At 56.1% G+C, this 17108-nt stretch overlaps 7 protein-coding genes across 7 annotated transcripts; 5 read left to right on the top strand and 2 right to left on the bottom strand.

Moving 5' to 3' along the window:
• Nucleotides 1-361: 361 nt before the first annotated feature.
• On the top strand, nucleotides 362-3196 carry PV07_00441 (uncharacterized protein; the record flags this gene model as incomplete). The annotated part of the gene is made up of 6 exons (XM_016386893.1): nucleotides 362-624; nucleotides 772-1024; nucleotides 1087-1975; nucleotides 2055-2293; nucleotides 2402-2572; nucleotides 2649-3196. 6 exons carry the CDS (start codon nucleotides 362-364, stop codon nucleotides 3042-3044), a joined length of 2211 nt encoding a protein of 736 aa, XP_016253821.1. The 3' UTR covers nucleotides 3045-3196.
• A 765-nt stretch (nucleotides 3197-3961) lies between these two features.
• On the bottom strand, nucleotides 3962-6225 carry PV07_00442 (uncharacterized protein; the record flags this gene model as incomplete). Its single annotated transcript, XM_016386894.1, has 2 exons — nucleotides 3962-4625; nucleotides 4706-6225. The coding sequence occupies 2 exons, from the start codon at nucleotides 6223-6225 to the stop codon at nucleotides 3962-3964; spliced, it is 2184 nt and encodes a 727-aa protein (XP_016253822.1).
• A 603-nt stretch (nucleotides 6226-6828) lies between these two features.
• Nucleotides 6829-7773, top strand: PV07_00443 (uncharacterized protein; the record flags this gene model as incomplete). The annotated part of the gene is made up of 1 exon (XM_016386895.1): nucleotides 6829-7773. One exon carries the CDS (start codon nucleotides 6829-6831, stop codon nucleotides 7771-7773), a length of 945 nt encoding a protein of 314 aa, XP_016253823.1.
• A 421-nt stretch (nucleotides 7774-8194) lies between these two features.
• Nucleotides 8195-12990, top strand: PV07_00444 (uncharacterized protein). The gene is made up of 6 exons (XM_016386896.1): nucleotides 8195-8930; nucleotides 8998-9617; nucleotides 9673-10105; nucleotides 10159-11593; nucleotides 11653-11787; nucleotides 11848-12990. The coding sequence occupies exons 1-6, from the start codon at nucleotides 8613-8615 to the stop codon at nucleotides 12768-12770; spliced, it is 3864 nt and encodes a 1287-aa protein (XP_016253824.1). The 5' UTR covers nucleotides 8195-8612; the 3' UTR covers nucleotides 12771-12990.
• A 71-nt stretch (nucleotides 12991-13061) lies between these two features.
• On the top strand, nucleotides 13062-14587 carry PV07_00445 (uncharacterized protein). The gene is made up of 2 exons (XM_016386897.1): nucleotides 13062-13431; nucleotides 13527-14587. Exons 1-2 carry the CDS (start codon nucleotides 13388-13390, stop codon nucleotides 14449-14451), a joined length of 969 nt encoding a protein of 322 aa, XP_016253825.1. The 5' UTR covers nucleotides 13062-13387; the 3' UTR covers nucleotides 14452-14587.
• Nucleotides 14564-15048, bottom strand: PV07_00446 (uncharacterized protein; the record flags this gene model as incomplete). The annotated part of the gene is made up of 2 exons (XM_016386898.1): nucleotides 14564-14669; nucleotides 14723-15048. 2 exons carry the CDS (start codon nucleotides 15046-15048, stop codon nucleotides 14564-14566), a joined length of 432 nt encoding a protein of 143 aa, XP_016253826.1.
• Nucleotides 15049-15303: 255 nt separating this feature from the next.
• PV07_00447 (uncharacterized protein) lies at nucleotides 15304-17078 on the top strand (the record flags this gene model as incomplete). Its single annotated transcript, XM_016386899.1, has 2 exons — nucleotides 15304-15745; nucleotides 15859-17078. 2 exons carry the CDS (start codon nucleotides 15304-15306, stop codon nucleotides 16581-16583), a joined length of 1167 nt encoding a protein of 388 aa, XP_016253827.1. The 3' UTR covers nucleotides 16584-17078.
• Between the last annotated feature and the right edge of the window lie 30 nt (nucleotides 17079-17108).

Below are 17108 nucleotides of genomic sequence, written 5' to 3' on the forward strand. Positions count from 1 at the left end.
TTGGCACGCCCGCTTCCATGCTACTCGGTGCCTTGCTGTGCGGAACAGCCGTCTCATTTATTGGGGTCATTTCCTTCCCTTTTTTCCACGCTGCCAGAGTTGCAGCCGGATGATCGACGGATCCGAGGGACGGGCATTGTCCCAGGCTCGGTGTGCTTGTGCTTGTCATTCAGCAACCCCTCAAGCAGAGGCATCTTGATCCTTGCTGAAGCCGTCTTTCCGAAAGCTCTCCACTGCCGACAAGGGCACACCTCCTTCGAACTGAAACGAGCAAACGATTCGGAGTGTCGGGCGTCGGCTTCATATCGGCGTGACTCGAGGGACATTGAGTTCAGTCTAACGGTGAGAGCGCGGGATCAACATGGCGGATTTCCACTGTGGCACCGTCCGTCTTTCGCAACTCTCGAGAAACCGTGGCCAGCCCTCTTATGCGGGTGTGACTGTTGTCCAATGCTTGGTGTTCTCAGGGTACGAAGAGCTACAGCAGGAAAAGATCGATCTTCTCCGCCGGCACTACCGTATGGGCCTGTTGACATTCTCTGCCGACGGGGTGCGGACCTCGACCTTCCCCAGATCTCTACTATCCCAGCACTTGATCATGACCAAAATCAGAATGGATCTAGTGTATGAGGGGTTTCGTTTTGTTTTTCTCTGCTTGCAACTCTCGAAAGACTTCTAATCAATGACAATCTACCCAGCTGAGGTCTTGGGCAAAAAGCGAAGATCACAGATACCAACCCAACAGGCTTGACTGGTATTGAAGGAATCAAGTACAATCACTTCCAAAGACCCTTCGCAGTATCGAGCACACCTCAAGGGTGACGAGGGTGACGGCAGCACAGACTCTATCGACAACAAGTTAGCGAACAACGAGCACTCAAGCATCATGCTGCAGTATGTGCTTGTTACTTTGCTCCTTGTGGGCTTTGGCCTGGCAGGACAGAAACGGCCCAACATCTTGTTCATTCTCACTGACGACCAGGACCGCCACATGGAGGCAGCCGAGCACATGCCATATTTACAGGTTGGTGAAGAGACGCGCTGCGAGACCTTTGGCTGCACTCCCGCTGATCGAACGCGTTGCAGGACCTGATCGTGAACAAAGGCACGACATATGCTCAGCACTTCTGCACTGTTGCACTCTGCTGCCCATCACGGGCAACACTATGGACAGGGCGAGCGGCACACAATCACAACATCACCAACGTGGCCCCGCCACACGGGGGATACCCCAAGTTCGTGTCGCAGGGCTTCAACGACGACAACCTGTTCCTGTGGATGCAGCAGGCGGGCTACAACACCTACTACACGGGCAAGCTGTACAACTTCCACTCGGTCGACAACTACGACATGCCCTACGCCCGAGGCTTCAACGGCTCCGACTTCCTGCTCGACCCATACACCTACCAGTACCGGAACGCGAAGATGACCCACAACGGCGAGGAGCCCGTCAGCTACGCAGGCCAGTACTCGACCGACGTGGTGGCGAGCAAGGCCAAGGCGTTTCTTCACGAGGGCCTGCAACATCTCGCTGCGGCAGGCGATGACGGTGGGGATGATCAGCAACAACGGCCGTTCTTCCTGACCGTGGCACCCATCGCGCCTCATTCGAACTGGGTACTGGAGCCAGAGAAGGACCTCTCGTACCTGCTCGAGCCCATGGCTGCACCTCGCCACCAGCACATGTTCACCGACTACAAGATCCCCCGCACCAAGGCGTACAATGCAGCCATCGAGGGCAGCATCGGGTGGATTAGTTCCCTCCCAAGCTTGAACGACACCGTCCTGGCCTACAACGACCACTATCAGCGGCAGAGACTGCGGGCGCTGCAAGCCGTGGATGAGATGTTGGCCGAGCTGATTCAGCAGCTCGAGGACGCCGGAGAGCTGGACAACACGTACATCTTCTACACCACGGACAACGGGTACCACATCAGCCAGCACCGGATGAATCCTGGCAAGGAATGTGGATATGGTAAGCCAAGTGGCCATCCAGTGGATATTGCTCTCGAAAGTGACATTGTTGACCATTTCCTTTGCCTTTCCCAAAACAGATACCGACATTCACATCCCATTCTACTTGCGCGGCCCGGGCATCGATGCCGGAGGCGTGGTCGACGTGATCACCACCCACACCGACGTGAGCTCGACTCTGCTCCAGATCGCCGGGGCCAGTAAGCAGTTGGATGGCACAGCCATTCCGCTGGGACGGAGCCCAAGCGGACAGGACTGGGAGCTGGACGAAGATCCGCCACGACGTCATGAGCACGCGACTATTGAGTATTGGGGCTATGTAAGCAAAACCACCGCGAACCCCCCTGCCTGTTTGCCAATTGACTCGGTTCCGTTTGTACATGAACTACTGATCCACTGACTCTTCTCCCTTGTTCTGGTTGTGCAGGGCGTCCCCGAAGGCCTTTACGGCGGCCGCACGGACAACAAGCGCGAAGCCGGCAAGTGGCGCAACTACTATCTGAACAACACGTACAAGGGCCTCCGACTGGTGTCTCAAGACTACAGCCTGTACTACGCGGTGTGGTGCACCAACGAGACCGAGTTTTACGATCTAAAGGTACGTATTGCACCTTGTTCTCTCCCACAGTCACACACCACTTTCCCCAGCTAAACGCCACCGCGAAAACCACCAGACCGATGCCTATCAAGTCGTCAACATGGCCGCCGACATAGGCGCATACTCTTCCTACCAGATCGCGGGGCGGCCGCTGGCGCAGATCCTCCCGCGCCTCGACGCCCTGATGATGGTCCTCAAGACCTGCCGCGACAGCGTGTGCGTCCACCCCTGGAGGACGCTGCACCCGAACGGCCGCGTGGCCGACCTCGCCGATGCGCTTGACGCACGGTTCGACGCCTTCTACCGCGCTCAGCCCAAGATGGGCTTCGCCTCGTGTCCCGACGCGTACTACCTCGAGGCCGAGACCCAGGAGCCGGTCAAGCCTTGGGCCGACGACGCGCGGGGACCGAAGGAGGGCGTCGCAAGGCAGCCCGAGTTCGACTATGCGCTGCACTGGCAGCTGTTGACCTAGGCTTTCATTCTTGGGGAGAGGGCGTCTTGTATATGGTCTCGTGAGCCATCAAATATGGATAAGATGGGAGGCTGGTGGACAGACAAAACGCAAGGCCTGTGTTTCTTGAATCGCTCGCTCTTGTTCTTCTATTTCGTGGCCTGTCATCAATACAACGTACATACACTCTGGCCAACAATCCATCCTCGTAGTCGGCATAGTGGGTTATACAGTCTCGTCCAAACATGGCAATCACCAGGCCCTCCTTTTCGAAGCCCTGTGACCACAGCGTCCCACCGTTGAGGATTGAGGTCCAGCCAGCTTGAGGAAGTGTATCAGGGCCCCGTCCGGCCGAGGCAACACTGCCCGCTGTACCCAGCGCCTCGTAGACCTCCTCTGCCCAGAGCACATATCTGCATAAGTGGCCACTAACTACTCCTGCGCCCCCGTTCCAAGTGTGAACTATTCGTTATCCCACTGCCACACCGACTTCTGGCCTTTCAGCCCGAAAGGCGAGTATGCCACGGGAACCCGGCGCCACACACACACATTGACCAACACAGTCTGTCCCGATGGAGGGGACGAGAAAGTGACAAGCGCCGACGGGTTCCTCGGCCCCATCGACTGACATACCATGCCCATATAGCGCGCACTATACCGTGGAGAGGTGGATACAAGACCCCGGCGAGCGACGGTTATTCGCCGGTTGAAGAAAATAGGCGTTAGGACATGGGTGGCCGACGTCCGAAGCCGCGAGGAACATTGGAGATTTGTCGGCGCACCCAATAATTCGGTTTTCCTCGCCATCACGACGTTTTCCGCCATCTGTGCCCATGAATCGGGAGAAAGGCGTGATATTTGGAAATCTACCTTGGTACGTACGTGGAGGGTGGTCGAGATCCTTCTTCCCTCGCCCAGGGATCAGCATTTCTCCGCCGTCACGAATAGGCGAATCGGTCCCTCTGCGCGCCCCGGAGGAGGAACTCGTCCATGCTCTGCTGCAAGAACGGCTCGCCGCCGGCCAGGAAAGGGGCCGCGGGCCCGCCCGCGGCGTCCATGCCCGAGAAGTCCCACAGGTCCGGCAACACGAAGTTGTCCACGTCCTGGCCGTACCCGGGCACGCGGGAGTACGAGATGGGCGAGTAGTGGTGCGGAAAGGGGTGCGGGTGTTGGTGTTGGTGTTGGAGCGGAGGATGCTGAGCATCCGTGGACCGGCCACTGCTGGTGCTGGATTCCACTGTGGGCCGAGTTCGTCCAGCGCGATCGAAACCAAGGGTGTATTCAGGATAGGACTGCGAGGGGAACTCGAACTTGAGGCGCGTGAACGTGCCGCCCAGCTGGTGGAAGGCCGATCGGTTCTCCTCGCCGTTGTCGCCGTGGACGCTGGGGTTGCAGTTGGCGCAGCGACAGACGCTCGTGGCCGCCGGCTGGGAAAACTGGTCGACGTGCTCCATCGTGCTGTCGATGATGCTTTCCAGCACGTCGCGGTACTTTCTCAAGCTGGGGTTCGTCTCGGCCATGGCGGACAGCGTAGAGGAACAGGCGCGCAGGTCGTTCGAAGTGGCTGTGCTCCACAGGAAAGGTGCTTTGAAGAGGATGTAACTAGACACCACCGTCAGTCCGAATCACGCTATGCCCCCAGACATGCGGGTGCGGAAAGAAATCCCAAGGCTCTCTCTCACCAGATATTCATCCCGGCAATGAAAAACGAGTTGATCATCAGGAATGAGTAGGCTGACAAACTCCTCATGCGCATCCTTCGGAACAGCTGGCACATGTGGCCGGACGCTTGGAGGCAGATCTGCATCAGCTCATCGTGTGGCTGGAGCATCCGCAAGAAGGGCTCGATGACCTTCCGGACGCAGTCCTGGTAGTGCATCGTGACCCAATCCTGATCGCGTGCGGCGATCTTGGGTAAGGTGCTCTCAAACTGTCGAAGCAGGGCCAGCTGCGTGGGTACCTCCTTCTTCAAGTCGGCGATAGGCTTGTCGACGCGGTGAATGTCGACATATACTCGAGACATGATCCTTGTCAAGCCGAAAACCGCCGCAGACGCATGGACTTGCGAGCGGGCTGCAACCGGGCCTCCGCTTAAAGGGTGATCCGCCCGTTGAACACTGGCAATGCTGTCGGGGATGTAATAGTCGGATGCGGCTGGCTCCTCAGTGTCAATGTCGTAGTCGGCGAGACAAAAGGGCCGCCGTAGAGACCAGGCCACCCTTCTCTCCAACCCGTAGATGCTCCAGAATATGCGGCGCCTCGCGCTCGCCTTCTTGGGGTCGAGACCTCGGTACGAGTACTCGCGGTGCATGCCCGCGTCGATCGCGGTCCTCACGCCCAGGCCCACCAGATACCACATGCGAGAGTCCAAGGACATACGAAGTTTATAGTAGAGGATCAGGAGGATGGCTTCGATGTCGCGCACGGGGTCCTCGCCTTCCCAGGTGCGCTTGAAGTGCAGGGCCGTGGCAAAATATCGCTCCGGGAGCGTCGAGGTATATGGTCGTGTGATCCGCATGATCGCGGCGGCGATGGCGTAGATCATGTAGAGCCGGAAGCCACCGTGTCTGGACGGTGCATCGGCGAGGAGATCCGAGTGTCTTCTCGCGTGCATGTCGAGGATGTCGGCCAGATCTAGGTAGGGCGTCCGTCGATGCATGTTCTCCAAGTATGTCGTGAGAAGCTGCTCCCCGAGCCGGTCGTCAGGTGGTGGTGCCTTTTCGAGTCGATCATTCTCTGACTGCAAGGGACTGAGATGGCCCTGGGGAGTGGCCTCCTTGTCCCACACCTCGTTGTCGGGCGTGGGCTGCGCAGGATCATCGGCGTCGCCAGCACTGCAAAGCGACACATGGCGGCCATTTTCGTCGTTGGACGTCCTCCCGCCTTCCTCTGGAGCAGCATCACCGTCTTGAGGGCCGTCGGGGTAGTCAGCGCCAGCCCTGGTTGGCGAAGCAGTCGACTGCCGCCAGCGGTCGGCAGGAGCCTCTCGGTCAGCAAACACAATCTCCAGCTTCTCAACCAGCTCCTGTTTGGAAAGGCCAGCAAAGCGTCCCGAGGTCGGCGGGGTTTCCCTCACGCAGGCCGCATTGCCCGCCAGGCAGTTGCTGCAGGTCGGATAGCCGACACATCGTTGTTTGCGCCGATGGCACCGGTAGCAGGCTTTCAACTTGCTCTTGCGTTTTCGTATGGGCGTATCATCCATTCTTGCAGGGAGAGGTGTGACCATCGGGGAAAGCACAAATTGGAAGAGCTCACTGGGGCCGAAAGCGACTGTCAGAGGAGATGTGGACATGAATCATGAATGTCTGAAGGCCGTCATCGGCTTAATGTGCCGACTGAAGCGCAAACCTTGTGAATAGCTCAAGGGCTGGGCGGAGCGAAGGCTCGGGCCAACGTCCTCGGCTACCCGCGTTCATTGGCGTGGAGGAGATGGAGGAACTAAGTAGAGACTCTTGATATGCTTCCTTCCTTACTTCAGCCACCGCCAGCATCACATGTGCTTCCACGACGTCTTTTCGGTCCGTCGGGCACAGTCAGAGAGTCGGGGCCATAGTCGATGCCGTGATAGTCCCGGCCATGAACCTCAGGATAGCTTCATGCATTCCTATCGAATCAAAGACTCCTGGGCGCAGACAAACTCCTGCATGAGGCTGCCGGAGAGAATGTCAGCCCTTATTTCAATAGATGGCTCGGAATGGGCATCATCAATCTCCACAATGAAGAGCATTTCATCCCCTTCTCAGCCTGATTCTTGACAACCAAGATACCCGTCAATCGATACCCGTCAATCTATACGGTAGCAATAATGGCTTCACTCACGACAACCCAGACTGATGCCAATACCGCCACCATCACCGGTGATACCTTCGTTGCAAAAGCCTCTGAGGGCCTCGCTAATGCTGAAGCACCTCAAGATGGTTCTGCATCACACCAACCCTCGTCAACACACCAGCCTGGCGCTCAGCCCATGCCCATGCCCATGCCCATGCCGCCCAAGTTTGCAGACAAACACGAGGAACGCGAGTACCTCAAAGGGCGACTGGCTCTCGCCTTCCGACTCTTCGGCAAGTATGGCTTTGACGAAGGTGTGGCAGGACATATCACCCTCCGCGACCCTGTCAACCCTCACACCTTCTGGGTGAACCCCTTTGGCCGCGCCTTTAGCCAAATGCGCCGCCGCGATCTCATCCTCATTGACCATGAGGGCAAGGTCATTGACGGGGGCGAGAACCGCCTTCTTAACACGGCGGCCTATATGATCCACGCGGCTGTACACGAGGTGCGTCCTGACGTGCTCTGCGCAGCTCACAGCCATAGTCTTTATGGGCGTACATTTTGTGCGCTCGGGTTACCATTGGACATTACGACACAGGATAGCTGTGCGTTCTACAACGATCTCGCATTATACCAATCGTTCCGCGGCGTGGTGCTGGCCAAGGAGGAAGGCCAGAACATCGCCCAGGCGCTTGGAGCGAAGAAGGCGGCGTTGCTGCAAAACCACGGCCTGCTCACGGTAGGCCGTTCCATCGAAGAGGCCATTTACTGGTTCGTCAAACTCGAAAAATGTTGTCAGACGCAGTTGATGGCCGATGCCGCTGCTTTGGGGCGCGGTATTCAGACGATCAAGATTGACGACGAGGACGCCGCCTTTACTTACAAGACGATCGGGACTCCGCGGGCGGGATGGTTCAGTGCGCAGCCCATGTTTGACGTTATGGCGGAAGAGGTGGGCAACGCCTACTTAAATTGATGGCCAGAATACCAACCATAGACCAATCTTGAGACTCCTCAAAGTAATACCCCCAATGTATAGGCCAGCTCGAGCCAGGATAAGTGCCAGCATGGTCAGTGGGCATGCTTCCTCTGTAAACTGCTCTTTTACTTCTTGGTTTGGGGGCCGAGACGAAGATGTTGGGCTGGTGGGCAAACTTCCACCCGATCCTCCCTCTTCCTTAGAATCTTCATCATCATCACCATCCACACCACGATCACCACAGTCACCATATCTCCTTCAGCTTCTTTGGTGACCTCCTGTCTAAAACCCCGTCGCATTTGTTACACAGCTTGACGGTCGGGCATCGAATTCTCTCATGCTTGGCCACGCGTGCGGCATGATCCCCAAGCCGCACATACCAAGCACAGAATCGGACCTTCTCTCCGTTACATTCATTGGCAACCAGTCGATGCTGGCGTCGGCAACAGGGCCAAGCAAGCCATTCTCTTCACCGTGCCTGATCGAGGCCTAGTATACGATGCCAACTGCCGCCCGTGTTGGCTTGGCTCTGGGCTTCCCCAATCGCCTGATTGAGGCAGATAATCATACCACTGCCACGTCTCCTGATTGACTCGACTCACAGCTCGTCAATGTGCGACCACTGCAACGGTTCAATTGTGCTGCCTGAGGGCTTTTACAAGGCAGCCTGAATTCAAGACGAATGTTATACAAGCAAAGGACAGCATGACTGAACCAAATCTCCGGCTTATCGTTCCAGTGGGGGCTTGCCATTCTCTCTCTTGCTCGAAAAATGAACATAGATCAATGCCATAGCATCAAGATGGAACACGAGCTGAACGTCGACTAGCAACATCATGAGCGACGACGAGAAAATCGAGATTCCGGAGCCTGTCGAAGACGGCAATGAGACGCGGAAGACTCAGCTATCGGCATGGCAAGCCTACTGGCGTCTCCTAACTTATGCTAATACTGTTGACATCGCCTTGCGCATATGCGGTGCGGCGGCTGCAGCAGCAGCAGGCTCAGCATTGCCTTTGATGACAATCATTCTTGGAGACTTTGTCCAAGATTTCAACAACTGGGGAACAGGCGCGGTCCAGCCTGCTGCCTTTCGGCACAAGGTCAATCAAAACACTCTCTGGCTATTGTATCTCTTTGTCGGGAAATTTGTGGTACGCTTCCCCTTTCAGCAGAGACCTCTATATCTACTGTATGTTTACTGACAGCTGCGTTTTGAAGATGGGTTACTGTGGAACCGTCATGCATTCTATCTCTGCTTCTCGCATAACCCGAAGGATTCGTCTCCGGTACCTCCAGATCGTCTTGCATCAACCCATTTCTTACTTTGATCACCACACCGCTGGTTCCATAGCCTCGAGTTTGTCGACAGACACCAATCTGATCGAAGTCGGACTTGCTGAGAAGGTTGCCACCGCCTTTCAATCGATCTCAATGCTGGTCACTGCTTTTGTCATTGCGTTCATCAAATCCTGGAGGCTGACACTTGTGACTGCCACCATCGTCCCTTACATGATCCTGACAACTGGGCTGCTTTCCTTCCTAGATGCAAGGTTCGAAGCAAAAATGCGCAATATCTATCTGAAGGCATCCGGTATGGTCGAAGAGTGGTTCAGCAGTGTTCCCACGATCACCGCCCTTGGTGCGGCAGACAAGGTCACAGCACAATACCAGCAAATCATCGAGAAGAACAAGACGTTCGGCATCAAGAGAGGACCTATCGAGGCATCAATCTTTGGGAATATGTGGTTTGCGGTGTACAGCGGTTACGCCCTTGCATTGTACTACGGAGCGAGACTGCTCAACCGCAATGAGATAGAAAACGGTGGCGCACTTATTACGTTAGTCCCAAATCCCGAACATAGGTGATGCGGACGATAGCTGACATGAACATAGTGTGTTGTTGGCTATTGTCATCGGCAGCTCGTCGATGGGACTAGTTGCTCCTTCTCTACCTAACTTCATCAAGGCTGCAGCAGCGGCACAACAGGTTCTGAGGGTATTGAACGAGTCTTCCTCTAGGGACTCAGCTCCCGACCAGTCTCGCAAGATCATACCGGCGACAATTAACGGGCAATTGAGTTTGAGAAACGTCTCGTTCTCCTACCCGACAAGGCGAACCATTAGCGTTCTGAATGACCTGAGCATAGAAATTCCAGCCAACAAGTTGACTGCAATCGTCGGTCATAGTGGATGTGGTAAGAGTACCGTCGTGGGGCTCCTGGAGCGGTGGTATGATCCTAATCACGGGTCGATCTATCTGGACGGCACAAATATACGGGATCTCGACCGGGGCTGGCTGAGAGGACAGATGGGGCTGGTGCAGCAGGTACATATGGGGTTTCGCGATGAATTTATCCAGGCTAATATCTCATCATCCAGGAACCGATGCTATTCAACGATACCATTTATCAAAATGTCTTAAACGGACTAGGTAAACCCAAGACAGAGAGACTTGACGAAAGCGGCAGACGCCGGTTGGTCATCGAGGCTTGTACTACAGCAAACGCGCACGACTTCATACAAGCACTCCCTGAAGGGTATGACACCAGGGTCGGCGAGCATTCTGACCTCCTGAGCGGCGGCCAGAAGCAAAGGATTGCCATCGCCAGGAGTATCATTTCAAAACCAAAAATCCTTCTCCTGGACGAAGCCACCAGCAACTTAGATCGGGACTCCCAAAGAGTTGTACAACAAGCACTGGCAAGAGCTGCTCAGGGCCGAACTACGGTGATGATCGCGCACCAGTTGTCTACCATCGAGCACGCGGACAATATCATTGTCATGGAACATGGCCACGTTACAGAACAAGGTACGCATGCCGCTCTTGCGGCTGCCGATGGACCATATGCGCGTCTGCTCCGTGCAAAGAGCCTAATCAAGGGCAAAGACGGGCCTTCGAACGGGGCGACGCAGGTCAGCAACAAGCAGGTAGCGGCCACGACCCAGAAATCACTCTCCACGAAAGAGCCTCAAAAACAAGCAGAGACCGCAGACGGCGCCACGCTTCTGGAGGCAAGATCGATCAGTCGACGCTTTTCTCTGATTACATGCTTGCTCAAGATGCTCTCCGACCAAAAAAGCATCATCCCCATCTTCGTGGGCGGTCTAATAGGCGGTGTCGCTGCAGGCACTCTCATTCCTATTCAAGCCTTTCTTTTCTCGAGACTGGTGACTATCTTTCAATACCAGGGTTCGAAATTGCTCACCAAGGCCGACTTCTGGGCGCTTATGTTCTTCATCCTAGGATTGGCGCATTTGGGAATCTTTGCCGTCACCTGGTTTCTATTTGCTGTAGCGGCCTCGAGAAGCTCCCTGAAATATCGCGCCGAGTACCTGCGAGGGCTGCTCATTCAAGATATCACCTTCTTCGAGCAAGGAGGCAACTCATCCGGGGGTCTGACCGCCTTGCTGGGACTCGACGGCGACGAAATGGACTTGATGATCGGACTGAACATCGGTCTCCTTGTCCTTTTCCTCGTCGACTTGACCGCAAACACCATCTTGGCACTCGCTGTTTACTGGAAACTGGCGTTGGTGGGGGTCTTGTGTTGCGTGCCCCTGCTTCTGCTGGGAGGGTACTTGCGCATGAGGATCGACCGAGAATCAGAGGACCGAGCGTCGAAGTTTTTCGTCGAGAGTGCCCGCTTCAGCTCTGAGGCAGTTGGAGCGATTCGGACAGTCGCATCCCTGACGATGGAATCCAAGGTGATTGAGCGGTATGCGGGCAGATTGAAGACTGCCGCCGTGAGTTCCATGAGACGGACTTTGTTGTCCATGTTCTTCTTCTCCCTCGCAGACTCCTCCGACTTGCTAGGTAAGTGATAAAAACTCTGTACCATCGCTTGAAGCGCTCTGCTGACAACCAGAACGAAGCCATGTGTTTGGTGTTCTGGTATGGTGGCAGGCTTGTCTCTTACGGTGATCTGGGAGTTTCGGCGTACTTCTTGGTTTACGGCGCCGTCATTTTCGGAGGGCAGTCCGCTGGATACTGTATAGGATACACCGCGAGTGAGTGAACTGCAAAACTGGCCGGAAAGATCTCCTGCTGACATGAGCTGCTTTCCGCAGGCATCACGAAATCTCAAGCCGCGATGAACCGTGTCTTTTACATGAAGCAGAAAAAACCGGCCATCAACTTGCATCCAGGCGCCGACCCACGCACACTGCCTCCCACAGAAGCCGCCATTGAATTCAAGGACGTCTGTTTCCGCTACCCGGCTCGCCCGGACGTGGAAGTCCTCCATGATCTGAACCTCAAGATCCGACCTGGCGAGAAGGTGTGTATAACAGGACCCAGCGGCTGTGGCAAGTCCACCATCATTGCGCTCCTCGAACGCTTCTACGACGTCAAATCCGGCGAGATTCTCATCAAGGGGACCGACATCCGCTCGCTTGACGTCAACGCTTACCGCGCGACACTCGGTTTCGTGTCGCAGGAGACCACCCTCTATCAGGGCACCCTGCGTCACAATCTCCTCCTGGGCGTCGAGGACGATGCGGCCGTAACCGACCAGCAGCTCGAGGCAGTCTGCCGCACCGCCAACATCCACGACTTCATCATCTCCCTGCCGAGTGGCTACGACACGGACTGCGGGCCGCACGGCCAGGCCTTCAGCGGCGGCCAGAGGCAACGCATCGCAGTCGCCCGGGCGCTCCTCCGCGACCCCCAGGTCCTGCTCCTGGACGAAGCCACGAGCGCGCTGGATCTCGAGAATGCCGAGCTCGTGAGAAACGCATTGGACAAGGCCGCCGGGGCTGGGGCTGGGGCCGGGGCTGGGGCTGGGTCATCCGGCAACGAGAAGGCAGGAAATGGCCAGGGCAGCGGGGGACAAACCATGATCAACATCTCGCATCAGGTGGAGACGATGAAGTCGGCCGAGAAGATCGTCGTGGTGGACAAAGGGGCGGTGGTCGAGTCCGGGACGTTCGAGGAGCTGATGCGGAAGAAAGGATTTCTCTGGACCATGATGGTGGAAGGTGACTTGACGTAAAAATCACAACGATGCCGCCCCTATCTGCGAGGCATACTCACTCCTATCCCGCGTGAGCTGTGCGAGCGGATCATCCTTGTCTCACGGTACCTACATACGTACCCAAGTAAGTAGGTATGTAGGTATGCAGGTATGTAGTCGCTACAGGCTAAAGCCTTAGTACTGGAGCTAAAATGCTAATGTGCTGGACCTTAGCACGGATCCATCACGCTTAAGAAGCAGAAGGTGAGCCGAGGGTGAGGAAGGCGGTGGGCGGCTACTGTACTCCGTAGATACCTAACACATACGTACCTCCAACCTGATCTACTCCATCGCTTCTCCAATAGTTGTCTGTGTCTTTGTCGCACACAGATTGACTTAGACCTGCTTCCTTTGTGCATGTCGCACCCCATATAACTGCTCCCAGTACAGAACAGCGGGGGGTTGGCACAGTCTCACCGATCCTGTCATTCCTCACCGGTGTATCAGAAAAGGAAAGACAGTGCCACGTTGGAGTTTCTCCAATATCGTTGCACGAGATATAAGAGGTATAGAGACCTAGGGGTAGTCAGTGGGTGAGTGCGTCAGTTGTAGGGAGAAAGGAAGTGAGTGAGTGACCTGGAGGCGAGATTTTGAACATGGCGCTCCGGTCGAACTTGGACCTGGTCAATGAAAGCGACAAGTATGTTCCTCTCCTGTCCTCTACAGGGAAAATATGTATAAAAGACCGAATTTGACTAGTGGCGCATGCTGACTGAGTGGCCACAAACATAACAGCTTTCCTTACTACGCGGACGACCCGGACAAGTTCAAGGCTCTTGGGAATGGGTACTACCACTTCTACCTGGAAGGCTGCGGCGCGTGCCTGGGGTACATGACGGCTTCGGTCGTGGAGCGCATGCCCCTCACGCGACACTGGAGGCTGGACAAAGCCGATCGACGCCTGGTGTTCCAACCCCGCGACGACCAGGGCAACCCCGTCGTGGACCTCGACACGCGCAGCCACATCCTGGCGGGCTATCTTCAGGACGTGCGCGAGCGGCGCCTCTTCGGCGTCCTGGACGGCTGGCGGAGCGAGCAGTACCCCATCTACGGGCCCCAGCGGGAGCTTGTGCTGAGCATGGAACGGTCGGCGACCCCGCTCTTCGGCGTGGTCACCTACGGCGTGCACATGACCGGCTATGTCGAGACCGAGCAGGGGATCAAGATATGGGCGCCGCGGCGGGCGCTGACGAAGCCGACCTATCCCGGCATGATGGACAACACTGTCGCGGGAGGGCTGAGCACGGGGGAGAAGCCGTTTGATTGCCTGGTCAGAGAATGCGACGAGGAGGCCTCGTTGCCGGCCGACCTGGTGCGCGCGGCGGCCCAGGCGTGTGGGACGCTGACGTATTTCCACGTCCGCGACGCCCGAGCCGGGGGCGAGACCGGGCTCTGCCAGCCCGAGTGCCAATACATCTATGACCTGAAGATACCGCCGGACGTCATCCCCAAGCCGGGCGACGACGAAGCCATCGACTTCCAGCTTTTGACCGTCCAAGAGGTCCGGCAAGCCATGGCCGAGGGCAGATTCAAGCCGAACTGCGCCCATTTGCTCGTGGAATTCTTCGTCCGGCACGGATTCTTGACGCCCGAGAACGAACCCGACTATATTGAAATAGTCGCCAGAAGCCATAGAAAGTTGGAGTTCCCGACTCCCTGATCCCCCGTCCCCGGCGAGCCCAGTCCACCAACGCCTCGCTAAATAGACTTTTTTGGGGATTTTCCTGAGATATTCAAGGCAGGCGTCGTGCCAAAATGACACATGGGCCAGCTCATTTCTTCATCAACAGGTACACATAGTCGATTCTCAGTGCGTTGAGCAGTGCGTAGGGCCCGTCCATATAGAGTAGTAGGCCGCCGAAGGAGACATATAGCTTACTGCAGGAATGATTAGCCGCGAGCACCACACCTTATCCGCCTACGCAACTTACATGTTGTCGCCGCTGCCTTCCTCGAACCTGTAGATTTTCCCGTGGCAGACATAGTCGAATTCGTCAGCCAGCGTCTGTTCTCCCCTCCCGATTTCCCTCCACCCTTTCCCGTCATCCTTGCTGCCGTCGAGATTCAGCGACAGGGCCAGCGCGACCGTCATGCGGTCGTCGACATTGAGAGGGTACAGTTCGGTGTTGACGTCGAGGGTCAGAAGGACTTCCTGCTCGCCCTCGCTGTAGGCCTTGATGCGCGAGACTCTGTCATATTTGGTGTCGTTGAGGTCGGTGATCTTGAAGCTGTTCTCGAAGAGGATGTTCTCCGACATCTTGACGGTGAAGGGGACTTTGTTGAGGAGTCGAGAAAGTGCTTGGGGTCTGCGGCGCAACAGGACGAAATTTGAAGAGAGGTTCGCGGCCTGCTCTGCAAGAAATTAAATCTCTGCGTTTCGAGAAATATTGATACGGTGGAGCAGTACGGTGGCCTTTGCGGCAATTTAGCGCAATATCAAATTTCTTCCTGGCAGGCAGAACATGCGACCGGCCAACTCTTTTGGCAATTTGACTAGCACGTCCTTGCCTCGATGTCCTTCCGTAAGCGCAATGTAGGCCTCTCAGGCTCTACAAGGCCCGGAGGCTCTGCGCAACCCAGCAGCAAAGACCGAGCTCAGCTGCCTGGAGTGCGGGCTTCCCCAGTGGACGGCCGACCGACGACTTCTACTGGCACCGCGAGCCTCGACGCCCTCCTGGCGGGACACTCCGGTCTCGCCCTCGGCAGTACCATCCTGATTGAAGAAAGCGGGACGACAGATTACGCGGGCGCTCTTCTCAGGTTCTATGCCGCAGAGGGCCTTCTCCAAGGTCACCATGTCCACGTCGTTGCGCTACCGGAACAGTGGGGTCGCGAATTGCCAGGCGTCGTTGGTGAAAGCGAGAAGAGAGAGACACCCGCTGAAACGGAGAAGATGAAGATCGCGTGGAGATACGAGAGCCTGGGACAATTCGGTGCAGGCGCACCTGCAAGAGGTGGGCATATTCGTCCTTGTAGCGTAGCTAGAACCAATGCTATTCTTTTTGACATTATGCTTCATGGTTTCCACCTCTGCATTGGCACTGACGTTTCTTTCTTCCCTCAACAGAACGTCCTCAGTCAACTGCAGGCCAGACAGGTCCAGATGGAGTATCAGCCCAGCGACCACCTGCTGCGTTCTGCCATACCTTCGACCTGACGAAGCGACTCGTTCACCCGGCCTCGTCCAAAATGGATTTCATCCAGCTAGACATGAATCCAACGCGTTCACCCTTTGTACCTATTCTCGAACGGCTGAATGCTTCTGTCGTGAACTCCGCACCGGACACAGTTCACCGCATTGTCATCCCATCGCTGCTCTCACCGGCCCTTTATCCGCCCTGGTCGAGTCAACCGCAGAATATCCTCCAGTTCCTGCATAGTCTTCGTGCACTGTTCGCGGCCCATCCGGGTCGGCTGACGGCAATTATGTCGCTACCACTGTCACTCTACCCCAGGTCATCTGGACTGGTTCGGTGGATCGAGCTACTGAACGACGGCGTCCTCGAACTGTCTCCGTTTCCGCATTCGGCCGAGGGAGACGCAGCGCCTTCTCGTGGTCCCGCTGGTGCAGCTGAAGAGCCTCCCCAGGGCTTGTTGCAAGTACATCGTCTCCCGATGCTTCATGATCGTGGCAGCGGGGTTGGCACGCCTGAGACCGACTGGACCTTCACATTGAGCCGGAGGAAATTCACGATCAAGCCCTTCAATCTGCCACCCGTCGAGGGCGACACAGGTGCTCAACAGGCTGCGGGGCCCGAGCAAAAGGGAAAGAAGGCTGACATGGAGTTCTAAATATTGTCATAGACAGGATTCATACGTCATCGTCGTCAGGATACGGTCCTTGTGCATTGAGCATGGTCTCCAGCTCAATATGCTCTGAGGATGAAGGACCTGGATTGGTCATGGTTCGAAAATAGGTACGGTCATAGGAGCCATGGCGCGAGTTGATGGTGAAACCGGACACCCGCGCCCGAAATCGTTCGCCCAAGCACGACGAGAGAGCAAGAAATGCTGTTCCATCACACTTCAGCACGGATCGTAAGCAGACTTCAGTCAGCACGTACCTATGAAGAAGAGCAAAGGGACAAATAGGAGCAACGACAACAGTGCGAGAATGCCCATTATCGAAGTCTTGCTCCTCGAACGAAGATTCAGACCGCGATGGCACCTTTCACGACAAGCAGAGAGGCGAGAAGAATAAGTAAAGGAGGCGAGTGATGGTGACACGACTCGTCATCAGGAGGTTGGTTGGCACTACTAAATACTTGGGTCTGACAGGTGCATGGCGGTGGCAGGCCGCCACTCAACTCAGTCAGA

This window comes from Cladophialophora immunda, assembly GCF_000835495.1.
Source record: "Cladophialophora immunda strain CBS 83496 unplaced genomic scaffold supercont1.1, whole genome shotgun sequence".
NCBI classification, from domain to species: Eukaryota; Fungi; Ascomycota; class Eurotiomycetes; order Chaetothyriales; family Herpotrichiellaceae; genus Cladophialophora; species Cladophialophora immunda.

Bases quoted from the DNA above. Each gene is read 5' to 3' on its own strand.
- PV07_00444 (XM_016386896.1), top strand. From the start codon at position 8,613: ATGAGCGACGACGAGAAAATCGAGATTCCGGAGCCTGTCGAAGACGGC. The intron at 9,618-9,672 runs GTTAGTCCCAAA...ACATGAACATAG, and splicing joins AACGGTGGCGCACTTATTAC to TGTGTTGTTGGCTATTGTCA. The intron at 10,106-10,158 runs GTACATATGGGG...CTCATCATCCAG, and splicing joins AGATGGGGCTGGTGCAGCAG to GAACCGATGCTATTCAACGA.
- PV07_00445 (XM_016386897.1), top strand. From the start codon at position 13,388: ATGGCGCTCCGGTCGAACTTGGACCTGGTCAATGAAAGCGACAA. The intron at 13,432-13,526 runs GTATGTTCCTCT...CAAACATAACAG, and splicing joins CTGGTCAATGAAAGCGACAA to CTTTCCTTACTACGCGGACG.